This window comes from Tyto alba, unplaced genomic scaffold (genome assembly GCF_018691265.1).
Source record: "Tyto alba isolate M040663 unplaced genomic scaffold, T.alba_DEE_v4.0 Super-Scaffold_2, whole genome shotgun sequence".
In the NCBI taxonomy this organism is placed as follows: domain Eukaryota; kingdom Metazoa; phylum Chordata; class Aves; order Strigiformes; family Tytonidae; genus Tyto; species Tyto alba.
This window is the reverse complement of record NW_024881282.1, coordinates 307,126-326,939: the sequence shown is the minus strand read 5'-3', so window position 1 is coordinate 326,939 and position 19,814 is coordinate 307,126. Positions and strand designations below refer to the sequence as shown.

The 19,814-nt window shown below is 69.6% G+C and overlaps 3 protein-coding genes across 3 annotated transcripts; 1 reads left to right on the top strand and 2 right to left on the bottom strand.

Moving 5' to 3' along the window:
• Nucleotides 1–2,945: 2,945 nt before the first annotated feature.
• Nucleotides 2,946–10,300, top strand: HOOK2 (hook microtubule tethering protein 2). Its single transcript, XM_042793347.1, has 22 exons — nt 2,946–3,079; nt 3,753–3,838; nt 3,999–4,071; nt 4,386–4,436; nt 4,555–4,687; nt 4,782–4,849; nt 5,114–5,176; nt 5,356–5,436; nt 5,573–5,730; nt 6,090–6,230; nt 6,311–6,512; nt 7,132–7,242; nt 7,332–7,419; nt 7,722–7,791; nt 7,872–7,985; nt 8,090–8,153; nt 8,479–8,510; nt 8,630–8,700; nt 8,924–9,027; nt 9,266–9,373; nt 9,477–9,548; nt 9,848–10,300. The coding sequence occupies exons 1-22, from the start codon at nt 3,029–3,031 to the stop codon at nt 10,277–10,279; spliced, it is 2,373 nt and encodes a 790-aa protein (XP_042649281.1). The 5' UTR covers nt 2,946–3,028; the 3' UTR covers nt 10,280–10,300.
• Nucleotides 10,301–10,319: 19 nt separating this feature from the next.
• Nucleotides 10,320–15,008, bottom strand: BEST2 (bestrophin 2). The gene is made up of 10 exons (XM_042793348.1): nt 14,910–15,008; nt 14,207–14,387; nt 13,500–13,594; nt 12,643–12,876; nt 12,113–12,267; nt 11,945–12,022; nt 11,528–11,680; nt 11,368–11,448; nt 11,125–11,276; nt 10,320–10,626 (listed from the first exon to the last, which is right to left on the bottom strand). Exons 2-10 carry the CDS (start codon nt 14,356–14,358, stop codon nt 10,320–10,322), a joined length of 1,407 nt encoding a protein of 468 aa, XP_042649282.1. The 5' UTR covers nt 14,359–14,387; nt 14,910–15,008.
• A 696-nt stretch (nt 15,009–15,704) lies between these two features.
• On the bottom strand, nt 15,705–19,261 carry GET3 (guided entry of tail-anchored proteins factor 3, ATPase). The gene is made up of 7 exons (XM_042792530.1): nt 19,086–19,261; nt 18,311–18,458; nt 18,082–18,230; nt 17,831–17,981; nt 17,649–17,756; nt 17,227–17,424; nt 15,705–16,143 (listed from the first exon to the last, which is right to left on the bottom strand). The coding sequence occupies exons 1-7, from the start codon at nt 19,250–19,252 to the stop codon at nt 16,012–16,014; spliced, it is 1,053 nt and encodes a 350-aa protein (XP_042648464.1). The 5' UTR covers nt 19,253–19,261; the 3' UTR covers nt 15,705–16,011.
• Nucleotides 19,262–19,814: the final 553 nt, after the last annotated feature.

Sequence of the window (19,814 nt, the reverse complement as noted above, 5' to 3'; positions counted from 1 at the left end):
CCACGTTGGGCGGCCCCGGTTGGTGCAGCTCGTCCAGCGCCTGCGCGAAGCTCCCGGTGAAACCGTCGCGCTCCCCGGGGCCGGGGTAGAAGAAGCCGCCGGTACCGGCGCCGCCGCCGAAGAAGCCGCCGTCAGGGCAGGGCGCCGGCTTGAGCCCGCGGAAGGGCTCAGGTGGGGGTCCCGGCGGCAGAGCCCCCGGGAGCGCCCCATAGTCGGGCTCGGGCCGGCAGAAGCCCCCCGGGAAGGGCGCGGGGCGGTAAAACGGGGGCTCCATCCGCGCACACATGCGGCCGGGACGCGGAGCGGCGCGGAAGAGGCAGCGGGACTCGAACCCGCGTCCCCGCGCCCCGCCGCCCGCCCGCCTTATACCCGCCCGCGGCGGAAGCGCGGCCCCATTGGCTGCGGCGCCCGCGGGACACGCCCCTCCCCGCGGAGGGACACGCCTCCCAGAGGCGGGACACGCCCCCCGCGCGGGAAGGGGCGGGGCCGGGAGGGTGAGTGTGTAACACACGAGTGTGCAAGGCGGGAGGGGGATGGGTACGGGGTGCGCGTGGGGCGTGGGCACGCATGTGTGTGTAGACCCAAGCACGTGTCCGGGTGCACACGCGTGTGAGCGCAGACCCTGGTCATGTCTGGGTGCACACGCGTGTGAGAAGAGACCCTGGTCACATTTGGGTACCCATGCATGTGAGCACAGGTCCCTACATGTGTCTTGGTGCACATACATGTGAGCACACACCCCAACATGTGTCTGGGTGCACGTGTGTGTGAGCACAGTCCCTGGTCATGTCCCAGTGCACACGCATGTCCCAACGTGTATCTGGGCACCCACACACGTGAGCACAGAGCTTGGTCACGCCCCAGTGCACACATGTGAGCACAGGCCTCAGCACGTGTCTGAGTGCACATGTGTGAACATAGGCACTAACATGACTGTGTGGACATGTCTGTGAACACAGACTCTGGTCATGTCTGGGTGCACATGTGTGAGCACAGGCCCCGGCACATGTCCAGGTACACATGTATGTGAGCGCAGACACTGGTCATGCCCAGGTGCGCACATGTGTGACCACAAGCTCTAACATGTCTGGGTGCACCCATGTGTGAACACAGACCCCAGCACGTGTCCAGGTGCACATCCATGTGAGCACAGACCCCGGCCACATCCAGGCGCACACGCTTGTGACCCGTGCCCCCCTCCCGGGTAAGCACAGAGCACACGCGTGTTGTCCTGTGCCACGAGCTCACGCCCCAGCTGCCCCCGCACCCGTCCCTGACTCATGGCCTGAGTCACTTCCCCCCCCATGCGCGGTGTTGCACGCCCGGCCCGGGCACACGGACCCCCCCCCGGTGTGTGTGTGTCCCCCACGGCGTGTCCTCCCGTGACGCCCCTGCCCGGGGGGGGTCCTGGGCGTCTGGGCGGGGCAGACGCGCGTTAACGAGCGGCGTGTCCCAGCCTGCCGGGGAGGGGCAGGGACTCACACGCGTGTGCACACACACAAGGACACGTGTGTGCAGGGCTGTGGCACGGGAGTTTTCCCATGGGGGGACGGGGGACGGGGACACACACCCCCCCCAGAGCCCCCCGACCTCCGGGGCCGTGGCCTTGGGCCCCGCCTCCACCCTGGGTTTTAGGGGATTTTAGGGGATTTTGGGCCTGTCTGATTTTCCCTCCCGACTTCTCCTTCCCTGTGAGTCAGGCCCTGCTGGACCCCTCGCGCTGACCCCCAGGGCCCCCCCCCCCGATCCACCCCCCCCCCCCCGCTCCGCTTCCGCCCTCCCCGTGGGGGAAACTGAGGCAGGGGGGGTCGGACACCCCCCCCACCCCCAGGAAGTGGCAGGCGCAGGAAGTGGAGGGGGGGGGGGGGGCCCCCAACGGCTCCAGCCACCACCCAAATTTCGGTCCGGGGGGGGCACTACACGGGGGCACCCTATGCACCCCCCCAACCCCCCAGGAATCCTCCCACCGCCTCGGGCACCGGGCAGGAACGCCGGTGCTGGGTCACCCCCCCCACACACACTAACTACGGGACTGGGGGGGAACAGGGGAGGCGGGGCTGGGGGAACCCGAGGAGAGGGTGAAAATCCGGAATTTGGGAATTTCCCAGCATGCCCCGGACACATCGGTTCACACGGGGGGGGGGGGGGGGGGGGCGCCGGGGCCAGGCTGGGGGCACTGGGAAGGCCCCAGGCGTGTGCGGGGGCGCGGCGGCGGCCGGCCAAGCTCTACTGGGAGAACTGGGATGTCCCCAGAGCTGCGCTGGGAGCGCCGGCCGGCGGGGGGGGGGGGGGGGGGGGTGGGGGGTGTTTGGTCTTGAGCCGCATCGAGACCCCCCCGGGCCCGAACCGGAACCGGAAGCGACGCCGCCGCGCGAGAGAAAGCACCGGGGGGCGCGTTGCCATGGCGACGCTCTTTCTCCCCCCCCCCCCCCCCCCCCCCTTCAATACCAGGGTCCCCGGGGCCGGTTCCCGGCGCTCCCCCCCCCCGCAACCCCGTCCCGGCGCCGCTGACGCAACCGGAGTCGCCGAGTTCGTCGCTGACGTCATCGGGGCGGCACCGCCCATCCCGCCCCGCGGGGGGGAAACGGCCCGGCCTGACCCCGCGCTGCCGCGACGCCCCCCCTCCCCGCCCCGCCCCGCCCCGCCCCGTCCCGTCCCCCCCCCCCCCCCCCCCGCACCTGGCGGGTGCCGGGCCCGGCCCGAGCAGACGGGAGCGGCCGGTGGGGCGGGGGCGGGCGGGGACGCGGCGCTGAGTCAGCGCCGGGGCCGGCGGCGCGAGGGGGGGGAGGTGGGGGGGGAAAGTGAGCCAGGTGGCCGCTCTGGGCGCAGCTCTATGACCCAGGAGGACTGGGGCCACAAAATGGCGGCGGAGGCGGGGCTGGAAGGAGGGGGCGTTGATTGATAGGTGCGGCCGCTCTGGGCGGGACTCTGTCGCCCGGGAGGACTGGGGCGGGGCCGGAAGAGGGCGGGGCCGGCAGGTGCGACCGCTCTGGGCGCGGCTCGGTGCCCTTGGCGGACCGGCCCCGGGATGGCGGCCATGGCGGCGGGGCGGGACGCGTGCGGGCCGCTGCTCACCTGGGTAAGGGGGGGCCGGGACCCCCCCGGCACCGCCACGGGCCCAGTGATCTCCCCTGCGGGCACCCCCACGCCCGTGTGAGCTCCCTGACGGGCCCCCCAAACCCCCCTGAAACCCCTCCGGCGCCTCATGCGGCCCTGTGACCCCCCCGGGGCTCTGTGACCCCCCCCTGGGGCCTGTAATTCCTGCCGGGCCCTTGTGCCCCCCCCCCCCCAGCATCCAGTGACCCCCACCCCCCCACCCCAGATCCCCCTCCCCAGAACCCAGTGATCTTTCCCCCAGCACACAGTGACCCCCCCCAGCACCCAGTGACCCCCCCTGCACCCCAGATCCCGCCCCCCAGCACCCAATGACCTCCTCAGCGCCCTTTGCTCCCAGCTAACGGGGGCGGGGGGCGCCGTTGCTGCTTCGTGCCCGGGGAGGGGAAACACTGTTGAGGGTAAAACGGGGGGCCCTGACACACATCTTCCCCTCCCCCCCCCCCCCGAATGGTTCGGGGGGGCTCGTGCCGGTGTGGGGGCTCCTCTGCCTATGAGTCGCTGATGTATGTTGGGGGTGGGGGGGTGGGGTGGCAGGACACGAGTTGTCCGTTTTCAGCCCCGCCTGGGTGCAGGAGGGGGCCGTTTTGGGGGTGTGCCAGGCCCTCACCCTTCATTGTCTGTCCCCCCCCCCCCAGCTGCAGACTTTTGCCCCCCCCTCGCCTTGTGCCTCCCCCCGTGACCTGGCCAACGGGGTGGCCCTCGCCCACGTCCTGCACAGCATGTGAGTGCTGGGGAGGGGGGAGCAGGAATGGTGCCCCCTGTGCTGGGGATACCCCATAGGCCCCCACCCCGGGCTTTCGGGGTATCCCCGGGGGAAAGGGGGGGAGCAGTGTGGAAGGCAGGGACCTGATTTTGGGCATACACACACACCCCCCCCTCAGTGACGCCTCGTGGTTCAACGAGACGTGGCTGGGCCGGATCAGGGACGACGCTGAGGATAACTGGCGGCTGAAGGTTGGGGGGGGGTGGGGAGGGGGCATATTTGGGGACATGTGTGCACCCCACGGGGTAGGCAGCTCTCTGCACGGGGGGGGGGGGGAGGGGGAGCGGTGGAGGATTTGGAGGTGTTTTTTTGGGGGGGGTGGTGGTCTGGGGGTGGCTGGTTTGGGGGGATGCAGTGTGGGTGTTGATTGGGAGAGCTGGTTTTGGGAGGGGGGTGGGAGGGTGTCAGTTGGGGATGGCCATTCTGGGAGAACTGAGGGGGGGAGCACAGTGAGGGGGGTCGGAATTTTGGGGGTCCGGGGGGGTCCCACCTTTCCCCCCTGCAGGTGAGCAACCTGCGGAAGGTGCTGCAGAGCGTCCTGGAGTACTGGCAGGATGTGAGTTTGGGCGAGGGGGGGGGCGGGCCATGGGGGACCCAGGTGTCTGGACCCCCCGTTTCAGGGTGGGGAGGTTCCCCCTGAGGCGGGGGCTTGACCCCAGGCCCCCCCCCCCAAGGTGCTGGGCCAGGCGGTGGCGGAGCAGCACGTGCCCGACGTGGCGCTGGCGGCCCAGCACGCTGACCCGGAGCAACTGGGCAAACTGGTGCGACTGGTGCTGGGATGCGCTGTGAGCTGCGAGAGGCGGGAAGGTGGGTGCGGGGCTGGGGAGCCCCCCACCCCACTGAAATGCCCCCCCCCTCGGCCCCCCTAACCCCCGCCCCTGCCACGTTCTCTCCCCTGCAGAGCACATCCAGCGCATCATGACGCTGGAGGAGTCGGTGCAGCATGTGGTGATGACGGCCATCCAGGAGGTGGGGGCGGTTTGGGGGGGTGGTTTGGGGGGCCCCCCAGGGGGTGTTGGGGGGTCTTGGGGGCCGGGGGGGACAGGAGGGGTTGGGGGGCCCTGTGGGTTGGGCTCAGGGGAGTTTCAGGGCATCCTGGGGGCCTGAGAGCGTGTGTGGCCACAGAGACGTTTGGGGGGGGAGGATTTTGGGGGAGGCCTGGGGGCTGAGGGTGGGTTAGATCCCCACCTGACTCCCACTTTATAATTTTTTTTTTTTTTTCCATTTACGCAGCTTTTGGTTAAAGATCCGTTGGAGACGACGGCGGCGGAGACATACGGAAACTTCGATGCGCAGGTAGGGGGGGGCAGAGGGGCGAGGCTGGAGTTGGGGGGGGGGGTGGATATGGGGAGCCCCAAGGCTGGGGCAAGCTGGGGAGCGGCAGGGCGGAATGGGGGGAGTTTGGGGGGGGGTGTGTCTGGGTGTCCCCCCCACCACTGACCCTGCCGCTTTCTCCCCCCTCTCCCCCCCCCCAGTCACGGCGTTATTATTTCCTGAGCGAGGAGCCCGAGGAGGCGGGGGGGCCACAGCAGCGCTGCCTTGAGCTGGAGCAGCAGGTAAGGCCAGGGGGAGGGGGGGGCAGGAACACAGGGAGAGGGATTCTCTGCTGTCTCGTAGGAGGGTTGGGTGCCCTGGGGTCGCCCCCCCCCCCCCCGCTCTCCCGGACAGCTGGGTGCTGCTGGGGGGGGGCAGGTGGCAGTGTTGCTGGAGGAGAAGGGCAGCCTGGCAGAGGAGAACCGGGCGCTGCGGGAGGAGAAGGCGCAGCTGGAGGCCGACGCTGACGCCGCCGCGGCCAAGAAGCTGCTGCTGCTGCAGATGCAGGTGGAGCAGCTGCAGGAGGAGAATTACCGGTAAGAACCAGGCACCCTACGCAGGGGGAGGGGGGCAACCCAGATGCGTGGGGCCCTTTGTGGGGTTACCCCGATATCTGGGGTCTGGGTGTTGTCCTGGGGACAAAGGGGGCATCCCCCATCCTTGTGCCATGCAGGGGGGGGTCCCCTTGATGTGGGGATCCTCTGTGCCAACCCGGATGTGTGGGTCTCTTTGTGGGGTTACTCCAATTTCTGGGCTCTGGGTTTTGCCCTGGAGAGAACAAAACGGGGGGTTGGGGGAGGTCAAGGGGGCATCTCCCACCCCGGTGCCAGGGGCGGGGTGTGGGGTGCGGGGGGATGTCCCCGTGACACCGCGGTCCCCCCCTTTCCCCGCGCAGGCTGGAGAGCGGGAAGGAGGAGCTGCGGGCGCGCTGCAGCCGGCTGGAGCGGGAGGCGCGGGGGCTGCAGGCGCGGGCGCAGGAGCTGAGCGGCCTGGCCGGGGAGGCGCGGGCGCTGCGCGACGAGATGGACGTGCTGAGGTGGGATCGGGGGCTCGCGGGGGGTTGGGGTGCCTGGGGAAGGGGGGGGGGGTCAGCGCTCCCCCCATCCCGTCCCGCAGGGCGTCGTCGGCGCGTGCGGGGCGGCTGGAGGCGGCGGTGGCAGCGTACCGGGGCCGGGCGGCGGCGGCGGGCGAGCTGCGGCGCTGGGTGCGGGCGCTGGAGGAGCGTCACGCCGCACAGCTGCGCCGCGCCGCTGCCCTGCAGCAACAGCTGGGCCGCGCCCAGGCCAGCGGCAAACAGCTGGAGGCGGCCCGCAGGCAGGTGGGCGGGGCTGCGGGGGGGGGCGGGGCTACAGGGGAGGGAGGGGCTATGGGGAGGTGGGCGGAGCTGGGGGAGGGTGGGGCTAAGGAGGGGGCATGGGGAAGGTAGGGGCTACGGGGCAGTGAGAGGGGCTATTGATAGTTGGGCGGGGCTACGGGGAGGTGGGAGTGGCCGTGGAGATGTGGGCGGGGCTATGGGAAGGTGGGAGGTTGCTACTGTGGTGGGAATGGCTATGGGGCGGGGCTAAGGGATGGTGGGAGGGGCTATAAGGCAGGGCGGGGCATTGTGGCCCATGACCCAGTCTAGCAGGGATGGGGCCAGGGGGTGTGGCCTTGGGGAAGGGGGCGGGGTTATGCCTATAGGCTCCTTCCAATCAGCAGCTGGGTGGGGGGCGGGGCCATGCAGAAGAGGCGTGGCCTACAGGGAGGTGGGTGGGGACAGGGAAGGGGGTGGGGCTATGTGGAGTTAGGTGGTGGGTCCAGGTGCACAGTGGGCGGGGCCACCCCTGGGTCAGGCGGGGGGGGGAAGGTGCAGCAGAGGTGTGAAGGGTGTGGTGGGTGGGGCTGCCCCGGGGGGGGCGTGGCCTGAAGAGGGCGTGGTCACCCGTGGCCCCGCCCAGGTGGAGGAGCTGAGCGGGCAGCAGGCAGAGGCAGCGCTGCGGGCAGAGAGATGGCAGCTGGAGTTCAGGACCCTGCAGGAGAAGTTCGAGGCGCTGAACAAGGAGAAGGAGGTGGGTGCCTGTTTCCCCCCCGCCCCCAGACCCCTGGGTACCCCCCCCCAGACCCCTGGGTCCCCCCATTGAGTCCCCCTTCCCTGCAGCGGCTGCTGGAGGAGCGGGACGCTCTGCGCGAGGCCAATGAGGAGCTGCGCTGTGCTCAGGTGCAGCAGAGCTGCCTGCGCCAGGCAGGTGGGTGAGGGACCCCCGGGGGGCGGCGGGCGGGGGAGTGGACAGACCCCCTGGGAACGTGACAGACCCCCCTGGGGGGGGGGACACCCCACTGAGCATAACCCTTGTATGAGACAGCAGAGAATCCCCGCTCAGGGCAGAGATTTGGGGCTGGGGGGGAACTAGGGTTTTGGGGGGCTTTGATGGTGCTCAGCACTGTCCCCCCGAGGGGGGGGGCTAGGGTGCAGTGGGGGTCACCGGGGCACAGTTTGGGGGTGTCACCTCCTGTTGTCCCCCACCGCCCATCCTTCCCCGCTCCCTAGATGCAGTGCTGGAGGAGGGCACGGCTCCGGCAGGAAACCTGGCAGCCGAAATCCTCCCTGCGGAGCTGAGGTGGGTGTGTGGGGGGGGTGTCCCCGGCCCCCCAAGTGCCCCCCCCTGCAGCCCCCCATGACCCCTCCCGGCCCCCCCAGGGAGACGGTAGCCCGGCTGCAGCAGGAGAACCGGCGGCTGCAGGAGCAAGAGGCGACGCTGCGGCTCCAGCGGGACCAGCTCCAGCAGCGGCTCTGCGACGCCGATCGGCAGAGGTGGGGGGGCCGGGGAGGGGGTGGGTCACAGTGTCCCAAATTCCCTCCCCGCAGCCCCCCCCCCCCCCCCCCCCGCATCCCTAATGCCCCCCCACACCCCACAGGCTGGAGGCCCCAGGGGCGGCGGAGCTGCAGAGGGTACTGGGGGATCAGGGGGATGCCCCAGAGGTGAGTGGGGGCTCCCTTGAAGGGTTCTTGGGTTTGGGGGGGGGGGTTGGTGGGAAAAATGTTGTTACTTGCTTGGGGGGGGTGTGTCTCAGTGCTGTTGGGGGGGGTGTGTTTTATTGGGGGTGTTCTGATGTTTTTCTGGGGGCAGTCATATTTTTGGGGAGGGTGTGACATTTGGGGACAAATTTAGGGCTTGGGGAGTTAGGGCTGGTGTCCCCTCAGGTTTTAGTGGGTGGGCTGGGGTTTGGGGGGGGCTGGGCCTCCCCAGAACCCCCAAAGTTTGGGGGTGTTGGGGCCCCCCCTCACCTCTTGTTCCCTCCCCCAGTTTTTGCTGCTGAAGGAGACCCTGGATGAGCTGTGAGTGTGTGTGTGTGGAGGGGCGGGGGGGGGAGTGGGACACCGAGTTGGGGGGGGGACGGGGCAGCCTGTCCCCACGTCCCCAACCTGTGTCCCGCCCCCCCCCTCCACCCCCCCAGGAAGGATCTGCCAGAGGCGGGGGCAGAGCTGCAGGGGGACGAGGAGCTGGAGCCCCGTGGGGACGTCAGCGGTACGGGGGATCCGAGGGGGGGGGGTCGGTGTGCTGGGGGGGGCCACAGGGAGGGGGGCAGGGGCTGAGCTATGCCTCAGTTTTCCCCGGGAAAGCTGTAGGCTTGGGGGGGGAAGGGGATGGATATGGATCCCCCTGACCTCCTTTTTGTGTCCCCTCCCCTCCATCCCCCTCTTTTCCTGCCCCCCCCCCACCCCCTTTTCATGCCCCCCCCCCCCTCCAGGGCCGCTGCGCGTGGAGGAGCTGCAGCGCAGCCTGCGCCGGAGGGAGGAAGCCCTGCGCGTCCTGGAGCAGCGCTGCCGTCGGCAGGCCGGGGGGGCCCACGTGGTGCGGGGCCAGGGGGGCTCGGGGACCCCCCAAAAATATCCGACCTATGCTGGGGTGGCTCTAAGACCCTTTTCCAAGGGTCTCTTTGGTGCATGGGGGGCCTCTGGAACCCCCTAGGGGTGTCCTGGGTTGGGGGGGGGTGGGGGTGCTGGGATCCCCCAGAGCGTGTTTGTGGGGGAACCCCGGGGAGGCTCCTCTGTGTTAGAGTTTGGGGGTCCCACGCTGTTGCCCCCCCCAGGTGATGCGGGCGCTGGAGCCGAAGCCCCCGGGCCCTGCTGCGGCCCCCGTCCTCCGTGCGCTCCGGAACCAGCTGCAGGAGAAGGACGCCCTGATCCAGCACCTGGAGGTAAGGGGGTGCTGGGTGGGGGGGGTGGGACTGGGGGAGCTCATGGGGGTCCCCAACTCTGGCTTAACATCCCCTTACCACCCCCCCCACACACCCCCCCAAGAGTGATTACGAGCGGAGCCGGGCGCAGCGGGAGCGGGAGGAGCGGCTGCTCGTCACTGCCTGGTACAACATGGTAAGTTGGGGGGGGGGGGCTTTGGGGGGGGAGCATGGACACCCCAGGGGTAAAGGCTTCCAGGGGGGGGGGGGGGCATGAATACCCCTGGGGGGGGCAGGTATCTTTGGAGGTGGTTGATACATACCCTGGAGGGTGGGAATAGGTATTTATGGGGCAGGGGCTGTAATTGGGGGGGGTAAAGGCATCCAATTAGGGGGGTTGGGGGCCTCGTACTGGGGGTCCCTATGCCCGCCCCCCCCCCCCAGGCCCTGTGGGTTCAGGGGTGTCTGACTCTCAACCCCTGCCCCCCCCCCCAGGGTCTGGCATTCCAGCAGCAGGCGAATGAGGGGCAGGGGCCTCGGGGCCCCCCCGGGGGGGCTCAGTCCTTCCTGGCCCAGCAGCGCTTGGCCACGGCCGCCCGCCGAGCCCGGCCCCCCCCATGGCCGCCCCCCCAACCGCTGACCAGGGGTCTGGGGGGGCCCCCCACTGCCCCCCCCACCCCAAATTCTCTGGGCTGGTCCCATTTTAAACACTACTGGCTCGGCATCGCCCCCCAATCTTGGGGGGACCCGGACCCTGCACCCCTTTTTCAGGGGCTTTTAGCACTTCTATTTTTGTACCCCTTTTCTGTGGGGCAGGGGGGCTCCTGCCCCCCCCCCCCCCCCCCCCATCCTTTCAATAAAGCCACAGGACTCAGGGCTGGGGGTTTATTCCTGGCAGGGATTCTCAGGGGCCTCGTAGAGGGCTGAGCTGCATTGCGGGGGGTTGTGTTTTGGGGTTCCCCTCCCTCTAAACGATGTTGTCGACGCTGGGGTGCAGGAGCCAGTGGTCGTGGTGGCCGCTGCCCCCCCCCAGGAGGACGGCTGTGTCGCCCCCCACGCTGTCGGCGTCCCCTGGTGTGGTGGGTGCAGGGGAAGCCCCCGGGGGGGGCTCGGGACTGAGACCCCCCTCGGAAACGGCGCTGTTTTTGCGACGGAGCAGGGAGAAGCGTTGGGTGAAGGTGCCCGGGGGGGGCCGTGGCGGGGGCTCAAGGGTGTCCCCGAGGGTCTCCCCAATGTCCTCCAGTGGCTGGAACTGCATCTCCTCCTTGGCCAGCCTGCGGGGTCCAGGGGTCACCCCAAATCCTCCCAGACATTGGGGGCCACTCCAAACCACCCCTGAGCACCGGGGGTCACCCCCAACACCCCCCCCAGATGTCAAGGACACCCCCAACCCCCAGGACTGGCTTTGGGGGGGTTCTCAGGCTGGGCCATGGGGTGTTTTAGGGTCCCTGAGGCGGGTAGAGGTCCCTGGATGGAGTTGGGGGTCCTGGGGCAGTTTTGGGTTTCAAGAACAGGTCTCTGGGGCAATTTGGGGGACAACCGGAGGTCTCGGGGGATCTGGAGGGGATCTGGGGGTCAGTTTGGGGGCCCATGGTGGTTTGCTGGGGGTCCCTGGGGCAGTCTTGAGGTTTTAGGTGACCCCAAGGAGTTGTTCAGGTTTCCTGGGGAGGGTTGGGGTGCTGTAGGATCTCGAGGAGGGGGGGGGGGGGGTTGGGGGTCCCGGGGGGGGCTGGGGGTCCGGGGGATTTGGGGGGGGTCCCGTCCCCACTCACGCCACGTCAAAGGCGGAGCCGCGGAAGGCGGGTTGGCGCAGGGGGGCAGCCGCCGCCGTGTAGGGTGCCCGGGGGCTGGCGGCGTCCCAGTACCGGTCCCGTTCCAGCGCTGGCACCTCCCCGTACAGCTCGTCCACCGCCAGCATCGACACCTGCAGGGCCAGACGCCTTGGGGGGGTGGGTGTCCGTGTCCCCCCCCCCTTAACTCCCCGGGTGTCCCCGGGGGAGAGGGACGGGGGATACCTGGAAGTTGCGATCGATGAGCGTGTTGGTCTCGAAATCGTCGTCGTCCTCCCCGAAGGGGTTGATGAGCTGCTCGGCCACCTGCGGCGGGGACACCGTGTGTGTGTGTGTGTGTGTCTGTGTCCCCACCCCGGGGACCCCCCACCACCCCCCCCCCCACCTTGAGCCACCCCACGTAGAAGAAGAACTGGAGGAGGGTGAAGACGGGGACCCCCAGGTCCAGCTCGTGCCCCGCGTAGCCCTGAGCCGGGTCCAGGAACTGTCGCCCGATCAGGCAGGTGACAAAGAAGGTGTAGACAGCAATGGTCACCACCTACGGCGGGGGGGGGGGGCACACACACACACACACGGTCACCCACCACCCACGTGTGTGTGTCCCCCGCCACGTCCCCCCTCACATCTCCGTGCTCCCGTGTCCCCTCCCCACCCCTGTCCGTGTCCATCCCTCTCGGGTCCTCCCCGCCTCCCTCCAACCCTCCCTGGGGCCCCTCGTGTGTCATCCCCCTCCCCCCGTTCCCACCTCCTGCCCCCCGATCCCGTCATCCCCCCCCCCCCCCCAAGTGCTCCCAGTCCCCACCTGCGTGTACACCAGCGGGACGCTGATCCAGTCGTAGTGGAAGAGGAGGCTGCAGTGACCCCGAAAGCGGTTCAGCTCCTGGCGGAGGGGGCGATGGGGGGGGGGGGTTGGGTGGGCTCAGGGAGGAGCTGGGGGGGGGGATGGGGTGGGGTGTGGATTTGGGGGTACCTCCATGAGGAGTTTGAGGGCGCAGTCGTCGCGCACGCGTCCCTCGCGCCGCGCCTGCCCCGCCAGCGCCCCGAACCAGGCGCAGGGCACCCAGAACTTGTTGTAGGGCGAGCGCAGCCCCTCCAGCCGCCGCCGTTCCTCCCGCGTCAGGAACCCTGCGGGGCCGGCCCGCCGTGACGTCACCCGCCATGACGTCACACCCACACCCCCCACCCCTCCCCGCTGCCCCACGACGTCACTGCCCGGCAGTGCTGGTACCCGGTGACATCGGGGCGCCCTGCTGACGTCACAGCAGAGGGTAGGGGAAAACGGGTGTGACATCGGGGTGTGGCGCTGATGTCACGGCAGTCAGGGGAAACGGATGCCCAGCCCCCGTGATGAAGTCATCACCCCCCCCCCCCGCAGTGACGCCACTGCCACGATGCCACCCCCCCAGAGGGTCCCCACCCTCCTGCCGGTCCCTCTGCCCCCTTTTTTTGCCCCTGTGCTTACGTCACACACACACCCACACCCCCGACGAGGTCACGCACCGGCCTCGACGAGGTGGTCGGTGGTGGGGAAGCGCTTGTAGACGGCGGTGCTGACGGCGCGCAGCACCAGCAGCGCGGCCAGGCTGCCGTAGCGCATCAGGGTGCGGCGCAGGATGCGGCCCCGCGCGTCGGCCCCGTGGACGTTGCCCGCCACGGCCAACATCAGCCCGTCCGGCGCTGGGACGCTGCGGAACTGCCCCCACCAGCGCTCCAGCACCAGCGCCACGTAGAAACCTGCGGGACTGGGATGCACTGGGAGGCACTGGGAGCAGTGGGAGGGGGTGCTGAGAGGAGCTGGGGACAGGGGGAGCACTGGAAGGAGGTGCTGGGGGGAGTTGGGGACACTGAGAACACTGGGAGGGGGTATAAGGGGGATCCAGGGCACTGGGGACACTGGGAGCACTGGGAGGAGGTGCTGGGGGGAGCTGGGGACACTGAGAACACTGGGAGGGGGTATAAGGGGGAGCCAGGGCACTGGGAGCACTGGGAGGAGGTGCTGGGGGGAGCTGGGGACACTGAGAACACTGGGAGGGGGTATAAGGGGGAGCCAGGACACTGGGAGTACTGGAAGAAGGTGTTGGGGGGCAGTGGGAAGGGGTATAAGGGGGAGCCAGGGCACTGGGGACACTGGGAGCACTGGGAGAAGGCGCTGGGGGGAGTTGGGGACACTGGGAGGGGGACTGAGGGGAATGGAGGATCCTGGGGGGCTCTCAGTGGGGACGAAGGAGATGGGGATGAGGTTGGTGGGTCTGGGAAGGCTCTGTGGGGACGCTGGTGGCCTGGAGGGTCTCGGGGTGTGTGTGTGTGTGAGGGTCCAGGGGTGGTCTAGGGGTCCCGGGGGGGCCAGGGGATCTCACCGAGGACGAAGGAGACGGGGATAAGGTTGGCTGACTTGTCGCAGTAGAGCACCAGCTTCTCAAAGAGCCGCTTCTGCGCCTCCGACAGCAGGAACCTGGGGGGGCCCGAGGTGGGGGGGGGCTGTCACCATCCCGGCCCCTCCCTCCAGCTGCATGTGTCCCCCCCCGCACATCCCTCTGCGCCTCCATACAAGGTACTGTGCTCCTGTGCGCCCCCCATGTCCCCCTGTGTACCCCCATGTAACCCTGTGCACCCCCCATACACCCCGTGTCCCCCCATGTGCACCCCCATGCCTCCCTGTGTCCCCCCCCATGTGCACCCCCCATACACCCCTGTGTGTCCCCGTGCACCCCATGTGTCCCCCATCCCGATGCACCCCCCCCACCTCCCTGCGCACCCCATGTCCCCATGCACCCCGTGTCCCCCCCACCGTGTGCACTCCATGTACCCCTGTGTGCCTCATGCCCCCCCCCCCATTTCTCCCGGTGCACCCCGTGTCCCCCCTGTCCCCCCCCCGAGCACCCCATGTACCCTGGTGTGTGTCTGCGCACCCCGTGTCCCCCCCATACGCACCCCCCCCCCCACGTCCCCATGCACCCCGTGTGTTGCCACACATTCCCATTCCTATGCACCCTCGCGTGCTCCTAGATGTCCCCACTCACTTTGTGTCCCCACCCCCCCGTCCCCCCCCCGTGCCCCCCCCCACCGGTAGGCCAGGCTGAGCCCCAGGTAGGCAACGAGAAAGAGCAGCAGCTCCCGGTAGAGCAGCTTGTAGATGCTCCCGCGCCAGAGCAGCAGCAGCTGCGAGAAGCCCCCGAAACGCGCCGTGGCCACCCGCGAAGTGTAGGTCACTGTCATCGCTGCCGCGGGGACCCCCGGGTGGCACCCTGGGGACACCCAAACCCTTGGGGTGGTGAAATGGGACCCTGGGGGCACCCAAACCCCTGGGGGGGGGGGGGGAACAAGGGACACCTGGGGAGGGGGTCACTGAACCGATACCTGGAGTGGGGACCCCTGGGTGGCACCCTGGGGGCACCCAAACCCTGGGGGGGGGACGGACAAGGGACACCTGGATTGGGGACCCCCACACCCTGGGGACCCCCAAACCCTTGGGGTGGTGAAATGGGACCCTGGGGACACCCAAACCCTGGGGGGGGACAGGACAAGGGACACCTGGAGCGGGGACCCCCACACCCTGGGGACCCCCAAACCCTTGGGGTGGTGAAATGGGACCCTGGGGGCACCAAGGTCGGGGGGGGGTTTAATGAATGGATACCCTGGGAACACCAGCACCCTGGGGACACCCACCTTCTGGGGACACCCCACAGGGCAGCGTCACACCCTCTCCACCCCCCCCCCCCAGGCTGGGTAGAGACCCCCCACAAACCCCCCACACCCCCCCCCTTCACCTGCAGGAGACTCGAGCGTGGGGTGGCCGCCACCAGTCTGGGGCCACTGTCCCCGTCCCCAGCCCTTAAATACCTTCCCAGGGCTGGCCCTACCCCGGGGCTGGGGGGGGGGACACACACACACCTGGGTCCCCACGGGGGGGGGGGAGTGGGGGGGGTGAGGGGTGGGTTGGCTGGACAGGGAGGGGGGGCTGGCCGGACACCCGCGTCTGTCCCCCGTCACCCCCAGGGGAGCGGCTGCTCTGGTCTGGCAGGTCCTGAGCCCACCCCTCTCCCCGGGGGAGGGGGAAACTGAGGCAGGTTTGGGGTTGGGGGGGGTGGTTTGGTGGCTCGGCTGCCTGGGTCCGTCCCCGCCCCCCCCCCCCCCGGTTCCGGCCCCGCGGCCTCGCGCCAGCAGCGGGGTCGCAGGGACAGATCGCAGCGGGACACTGGACACGGGGCCGGGCCTGTGCGGTGGCGGTGGGGGGGCGTGGGGGGTGTGTGTGGGGGGGTGAGCCAGTGCCACACCGCTTCCCCCACCCCCCCCCCCCGAAAAAAACACCAGAGAGAGCCCGGCTGCTGCAGCCATTCCCTGCCCCCCCCCCCCCCCCCCCCGACTAAGGTGTCTGCGTCCTGTCCGACCCTGACACAGACCCCCCACCTCGTTAATATCCGCCCCCCCCCGAACGCTAACGAGGGTCCCTGCGTTCCACTGGGGCCAGTGCCAGCCGGTGCTGATGTCACACTCCCCCCCCCCAACCAGTGGCAGGGGGGCATCAGGGCCCCCCCCCCCCCAAACCACCCAAAAGCCACCTCTCCGCTTCCCGAGTTTATTATTTACACAAGGTCCCCTTGGGGGGGGGTCCCGTCTCTGCCCCCCCACCCCCGGCCTGGGGGAGGGACGGGACGGACAGAGAGACAGGGGGGACAGGGCAGCCCCGGGGGGGGGGGCCACGGTGCTGGTTGGTTGCAGCCTGGGGGTGGGGGCTGCGTGTGTGTGTGTGTGTGTGTGTGTGTGTGTGTTTGTGTGGTGGGGGGGGGGGGTGAGCAGAGCCATCCCGCCCCTCCTGAGGGGGGAATAAATAGCGGCTGCCCCCCCACCCCCGGGGGGGCGTGGGGGGGGCTATTTGGGGCTGGGGGGCTGGTAGGGGTCCAGCAGGAGGGAGGAGAAGGTGTTCACTTTGTCGGCCCCCCGCACCTCGTGGGGCAGCAGCGGCAGCTTCACGATGTGGAAATCCTCGTAGAGGTCCTCCATCTGCGGGGGGGAGCGGGGCGGGGGGCAGCGAGCCAGGCGTCCGGGCCCCCCCCAAACCCCACAGCACTCCCTCCAAGCCCACAGCACCCCCCCAAACCCCACAGCAACCCCTCAAACCCCACACCACCCCCTCCAAACCCCACAGCACTCCCTCCAAGCCCACAGCACCCCCCCAAACCCCACAGCAACCCCTCAAACCCCACACCACCCCCTCCAAACCCCACAGCACCCCCCCAAACCCCACAGCACTCCCCCCAAACCCCACAGCAACCCCCCAAACCCCACAGCACTCGCCCCAAACCCCACAGCAACCCCTCCAAACCCCACAGCACTCCCCCCAAACCCCACACCACCCCCTCCAAACCCCACAGCACTCCCCCCAAACCCCACAGCACTCGCCCCAAACCCCACACCACCCTCTCCAAACCGCACAGCACCCCCTCCAAACCCCACACCAACCCCCCCAAACCCCATAGCACTCGCCCCAAACCCCACAGCACCCTCTCCAAACTGCACAGCACTCCCCCCAAACCCCACAACTCCTCCAAACCCCACAACGCCCCCTCAAACCCCACATCACTCCCTGCAAACACATAGCACCCTCTCTAAACCCCACAGCACCCCCTCAAACCCCACATCACTCCCCTCCAACCCCACAGCACCCTCTCCAAAGCCCACAGCACCCCCCAAAGCCCACAGCACCCCCTCCAAACCCCACAACAACTCCTCCAAACCCCACAGCACCTCCTCCAACACCACAGCACCCTCTCCAAAGCCCACAGCACCCCCCAAACCCCACAGCACCCCCTCCAAACCCCACAACAACCCCTCCAAACCCCACAGCACCTCCTCCAAACCCCACAGCACCCCCTCCAAACCCCACAGCCTCAGTGAGTGTCCTGGGTATCCCGAAATTCCACCCTCCCCAAGACCCCTTCCCCTCCCACAGCCAGGCAGGGTCCCAGGCGTCCGGTCTCCCCCAATGCTAAACCCCCCCCCCCGCCCCCCTGACCCCCTCCCAGGCTCCCCAAACTCAATCCCCGCCCCAGACCCACCCTGGCCCCCCCAACACCCGGGCGGTACCTGGTCAAGGTACTTGGCCTGGATCTTGTGCCGGGCCTCGCACATCTTGCAGGGCCGCTGCGGGTCGGGGAAGACGAGCTGGTTCACCACGATGTTGTGGGTGTCGATGCGGCACTTGGCCAGCTCCTGGATCAGCCGCTCGGTCTCGTAGAGCGACAGGAACTCGGCGATGCACACGCAGATGAACGTCGTCTGCTCCTGTCCCCCCGCCACCAACGCCCCGGGGGCCCCCCCCAACACACACATGCCACGCTCAGCGTCCCCTCTGAGGACCCTGAGAGAGTCCCTGCCCAGCCCTGCGGCGGCTGATTCCCCGCAGGAATGCGCACAGACCGGCCCAGCCACGGCCCCACTCCCCTCCTTGGCATCCCTGTCCACCCCCCCCAAGAGAACCCCCCCTTCTCCACCAGCAGTGGCCTTACCGGGTCCTTGAACTGCTCGCTGACGGAGCGGATGACGGGCAGCGTCTCCTCCAACTTGGAGGCCAACTGATCGGCGTTCATGTCCCCCAGCCCCAGCATGTTGCACATCTGGGGAGAAACGGGGGTGAGACCCACCCCGGGGGTCCTGCAGCCCCTCTCCCCCTCCCCGTCCTCCTCCTCACCTGCGAGATGAAGGGGCTGATCTGGTTCTTGATCTGCATGAGGCGGCCCAGACCCCGCTCCACGATGGTGGGGAAATTGAGCAGCCGCAGTGTGTGGCCCGTAGGGGCCGTGTCGAAAACCACCACCGAGAAATTCATGCCCTTGACCAGCCTGCAGGACCAACGTGTGGGGGGGTGTGTGTGTCAGCAGGGCCAGAACCTGCCCCCCCCCCCCTAGCTCTGCCCCCCAACCCCCATACGGCTTCTCTCACCTCATCACCTCCGCGTAGCTCATGGCCTCGTCGATGCCGGGGAAGGCGCTCATGGCCTCCTGCATCATCTTCTTGCCCATGCTCAGCATGTTGTCCTCCTCGAAAAACTCATCCGGCAGCTCCGCCACCCCCAGGCTGGGGTCGATCTCCTGCCGGGGTTCAGGGGGGGAGTGGTGAGAGGGGGGTTGTAGGGGGGGCTCTGGGGCTCCCAGCCCTCTCCCGGACTCACCATGGCAAAGAGGTTATCATAGCCCTTGACTTTGGTGGGGACCTTGGAGAATTTCTGGTCGAAGGCGTCGGAGATGTTGTGCGCGGGGTCGGTGGAGATGATGAGGACGCTCTCCCTCACCTTCGAGAGCTGCACGGCCAGGCTGCAGCTGGGGGGGGGGACACGACAGCAGTGACGGCGGCGGGGGGGGGTGAGGAGGGCTGCTGCCACCGGGGCTCCCCGCGCCTTCCCTGGGTGGGGAAAGACCCCCCACAGCCCCTCGTGGGGGAGCAGCCCCACGGGGGGGCCAGTTCTGCCGTCTGCCCAAGGGGACCCAGCCCCGTCCCTGCACCCCGAGTGTCTCTCCAGCCCAATTCCCTCTCCGTTGGGGTGCTTCGATTGTGCCCCCTCACCCTGGGGTGGTCCTAGTTCCCCCCACCCCAGGGTGGCCCGATTCCGCCCCCTCCCCCCTACCCTGGACCCGATCCCCCCCCAGGGGCCTGATCCTGATCCCACCTGGGGGCTCGATCCCCGCCCCCCCCGAGCCTGATCCCCCCCCCCCCCCGTCCTGATCCCGATCCCACCTGGGGGCCCGATCCCATCCCTCCCTGGACCTGATCGCCCCCCCGCCCGTCCCGATCCCACCTGGGGGCCCGATCCCCCCCTACGGGGGCCCAATCCGCCCCCCCCCCCCCGGGCCTGATCCCCCCCCCCCGCCTGTCCCGATCCCGATCCCACCCCCCGCCCCCCGATGCCGCTGCCCCCCGGGGGGGCCCCGCTCCCGGCCCCGCCGTACCTGCAGGTGGTCTTGCCGACGCCGCCCTTCCCGCCCACGAAGATCCACTTGAGGCTCCGCTGCTCGATGATGTTCGCCAGCGTCGGCTCCAGCGGCTCCACGTCGGGCGCGTCCTCGAACTCCTCCGCCTCCGGCCCCCACCCGCCCGCCGCCGCCGCCGCCGCCATCTTCCCCCCGCGCCGCCGCGCCGCCCGCCTGCGCCTCGATTGGCCGTCGCCCCGCCGCGCCGCCCGCCCCCCGCGCCGCATTGGCCGCCGCGCCTGGCGATCCTGGAAGGGGGGCGGGGCATCGCGGAGACGCGCCCCCTCCTCCTCCCCGCCCCTCCGCGCGCGTTGCCCCGGCAACGCCGCCCCGGCGGCCGTCGCGCTGACATCACCTCGCGGCGCCGCGCGCTTCCCGGCGTCCCCCGCGGCGCGGCGATCGCGGCGGACACAAGATGGAGGCGCACGGCGAAGAGGGGGAGGTCCCGTCGCCGCGCCCGGCCCCGGCGGCGGCGTGAACGTCTTCGCCAACGACGGCAGCTTCCTGGAGCTCTTCAAGCGGAAGATGGAGGCGGAGCAGCAGCGGGAGCGCGAAGCGGCGGCGGCGGCGGAGGCCCCCGGAGGCGCCGGGCCCGGCCCGCATCGCCCGGCCGACGGCTCGAAGAGGAGCGGCGGCGCCTTCAGCTTCGTAAGGACGCGGGGCCCGCGGCCTCCCCCCCGCTCCCGCTGGCCCGGACGACCCGCCCGC

What these genes read in the sequence shown, in the direction of transcription:
- GET3 (XM_042792530.1), bottom strand. Translation starts at nt 19,252, where the DNA reads ATGGCGGCGGCGGCGGCGGCGGGCGGGTGGGGGCCGGAGGCGGAGGAG. An exon ending in ATGATAACCTCTTTGCCATG is followed by an intron (nt 18,231 to 18,310) that starts GTGAGTCCGGGA and finishes GAACCCCGGCAG; the next exon opens with GAGATCGACCCCAGCCTGGG. An exon ending in TCAGCCCCTTCATCTCGCAG is followed by an intron (nt 17,757 to 17,830) that starts GTGAGGAGGAGG and finishes GTTTCTCCCCAG; the next exon opens with ATGTGCAACATGCTGGGGCT.
- HOOK2 (XM_042793347.1), top strand. Translation starts at nt 3,029, where the DNA reads ATGGCGGCCATGGCGGCGGGGCGGGACGCGTGCGGGCCGCTGCTCACC. An exon ending in TGGAGGCGGCCCGCAGGCAG is followed by an intron (nt 6,513 to 7,131) that starts GTGGGCGGGGCT and finishes GGCCCCGCCCAG; the next exon opens with GTGGAGGAGCTGAGCGGGCA. An exon ending in AGGCCGGGGGGGCCCACGTG is followed by an intron (nt 9,028 to 9,265) that starts GTGCGGGGCCAG and finishes TGCCCCCCCCAG; the next exon opens with GTGATGCGGGCGCTGGAGCC.
- BEST2 (XM_042793348.1), bottom strand. Translation starts at nt 14,358, where the DNA reads ATGACAGTGACCTACACTTCGCGGGTGGCCACGGCGCGTTTCGGGGGC. An exon ending in CCCCGTCTCCTTCGTCCTCG is followed by an intron (nt 12,877 to 13,499) that starts GTGAGATCCCCT and finishes CCAGTCCCGCAG; the next exon opens with GTTTCTACGTGGCGCTGGTG. An exon ending in TCATCGATCGCAACTTCCAG is followed by an intron (nt 11,277 to 11,367) that starts GTATCCCCCGTC and finishes CTGGCCCTGCAG; the next exon opens with GTGTCGATGCTGGCGGTGGA.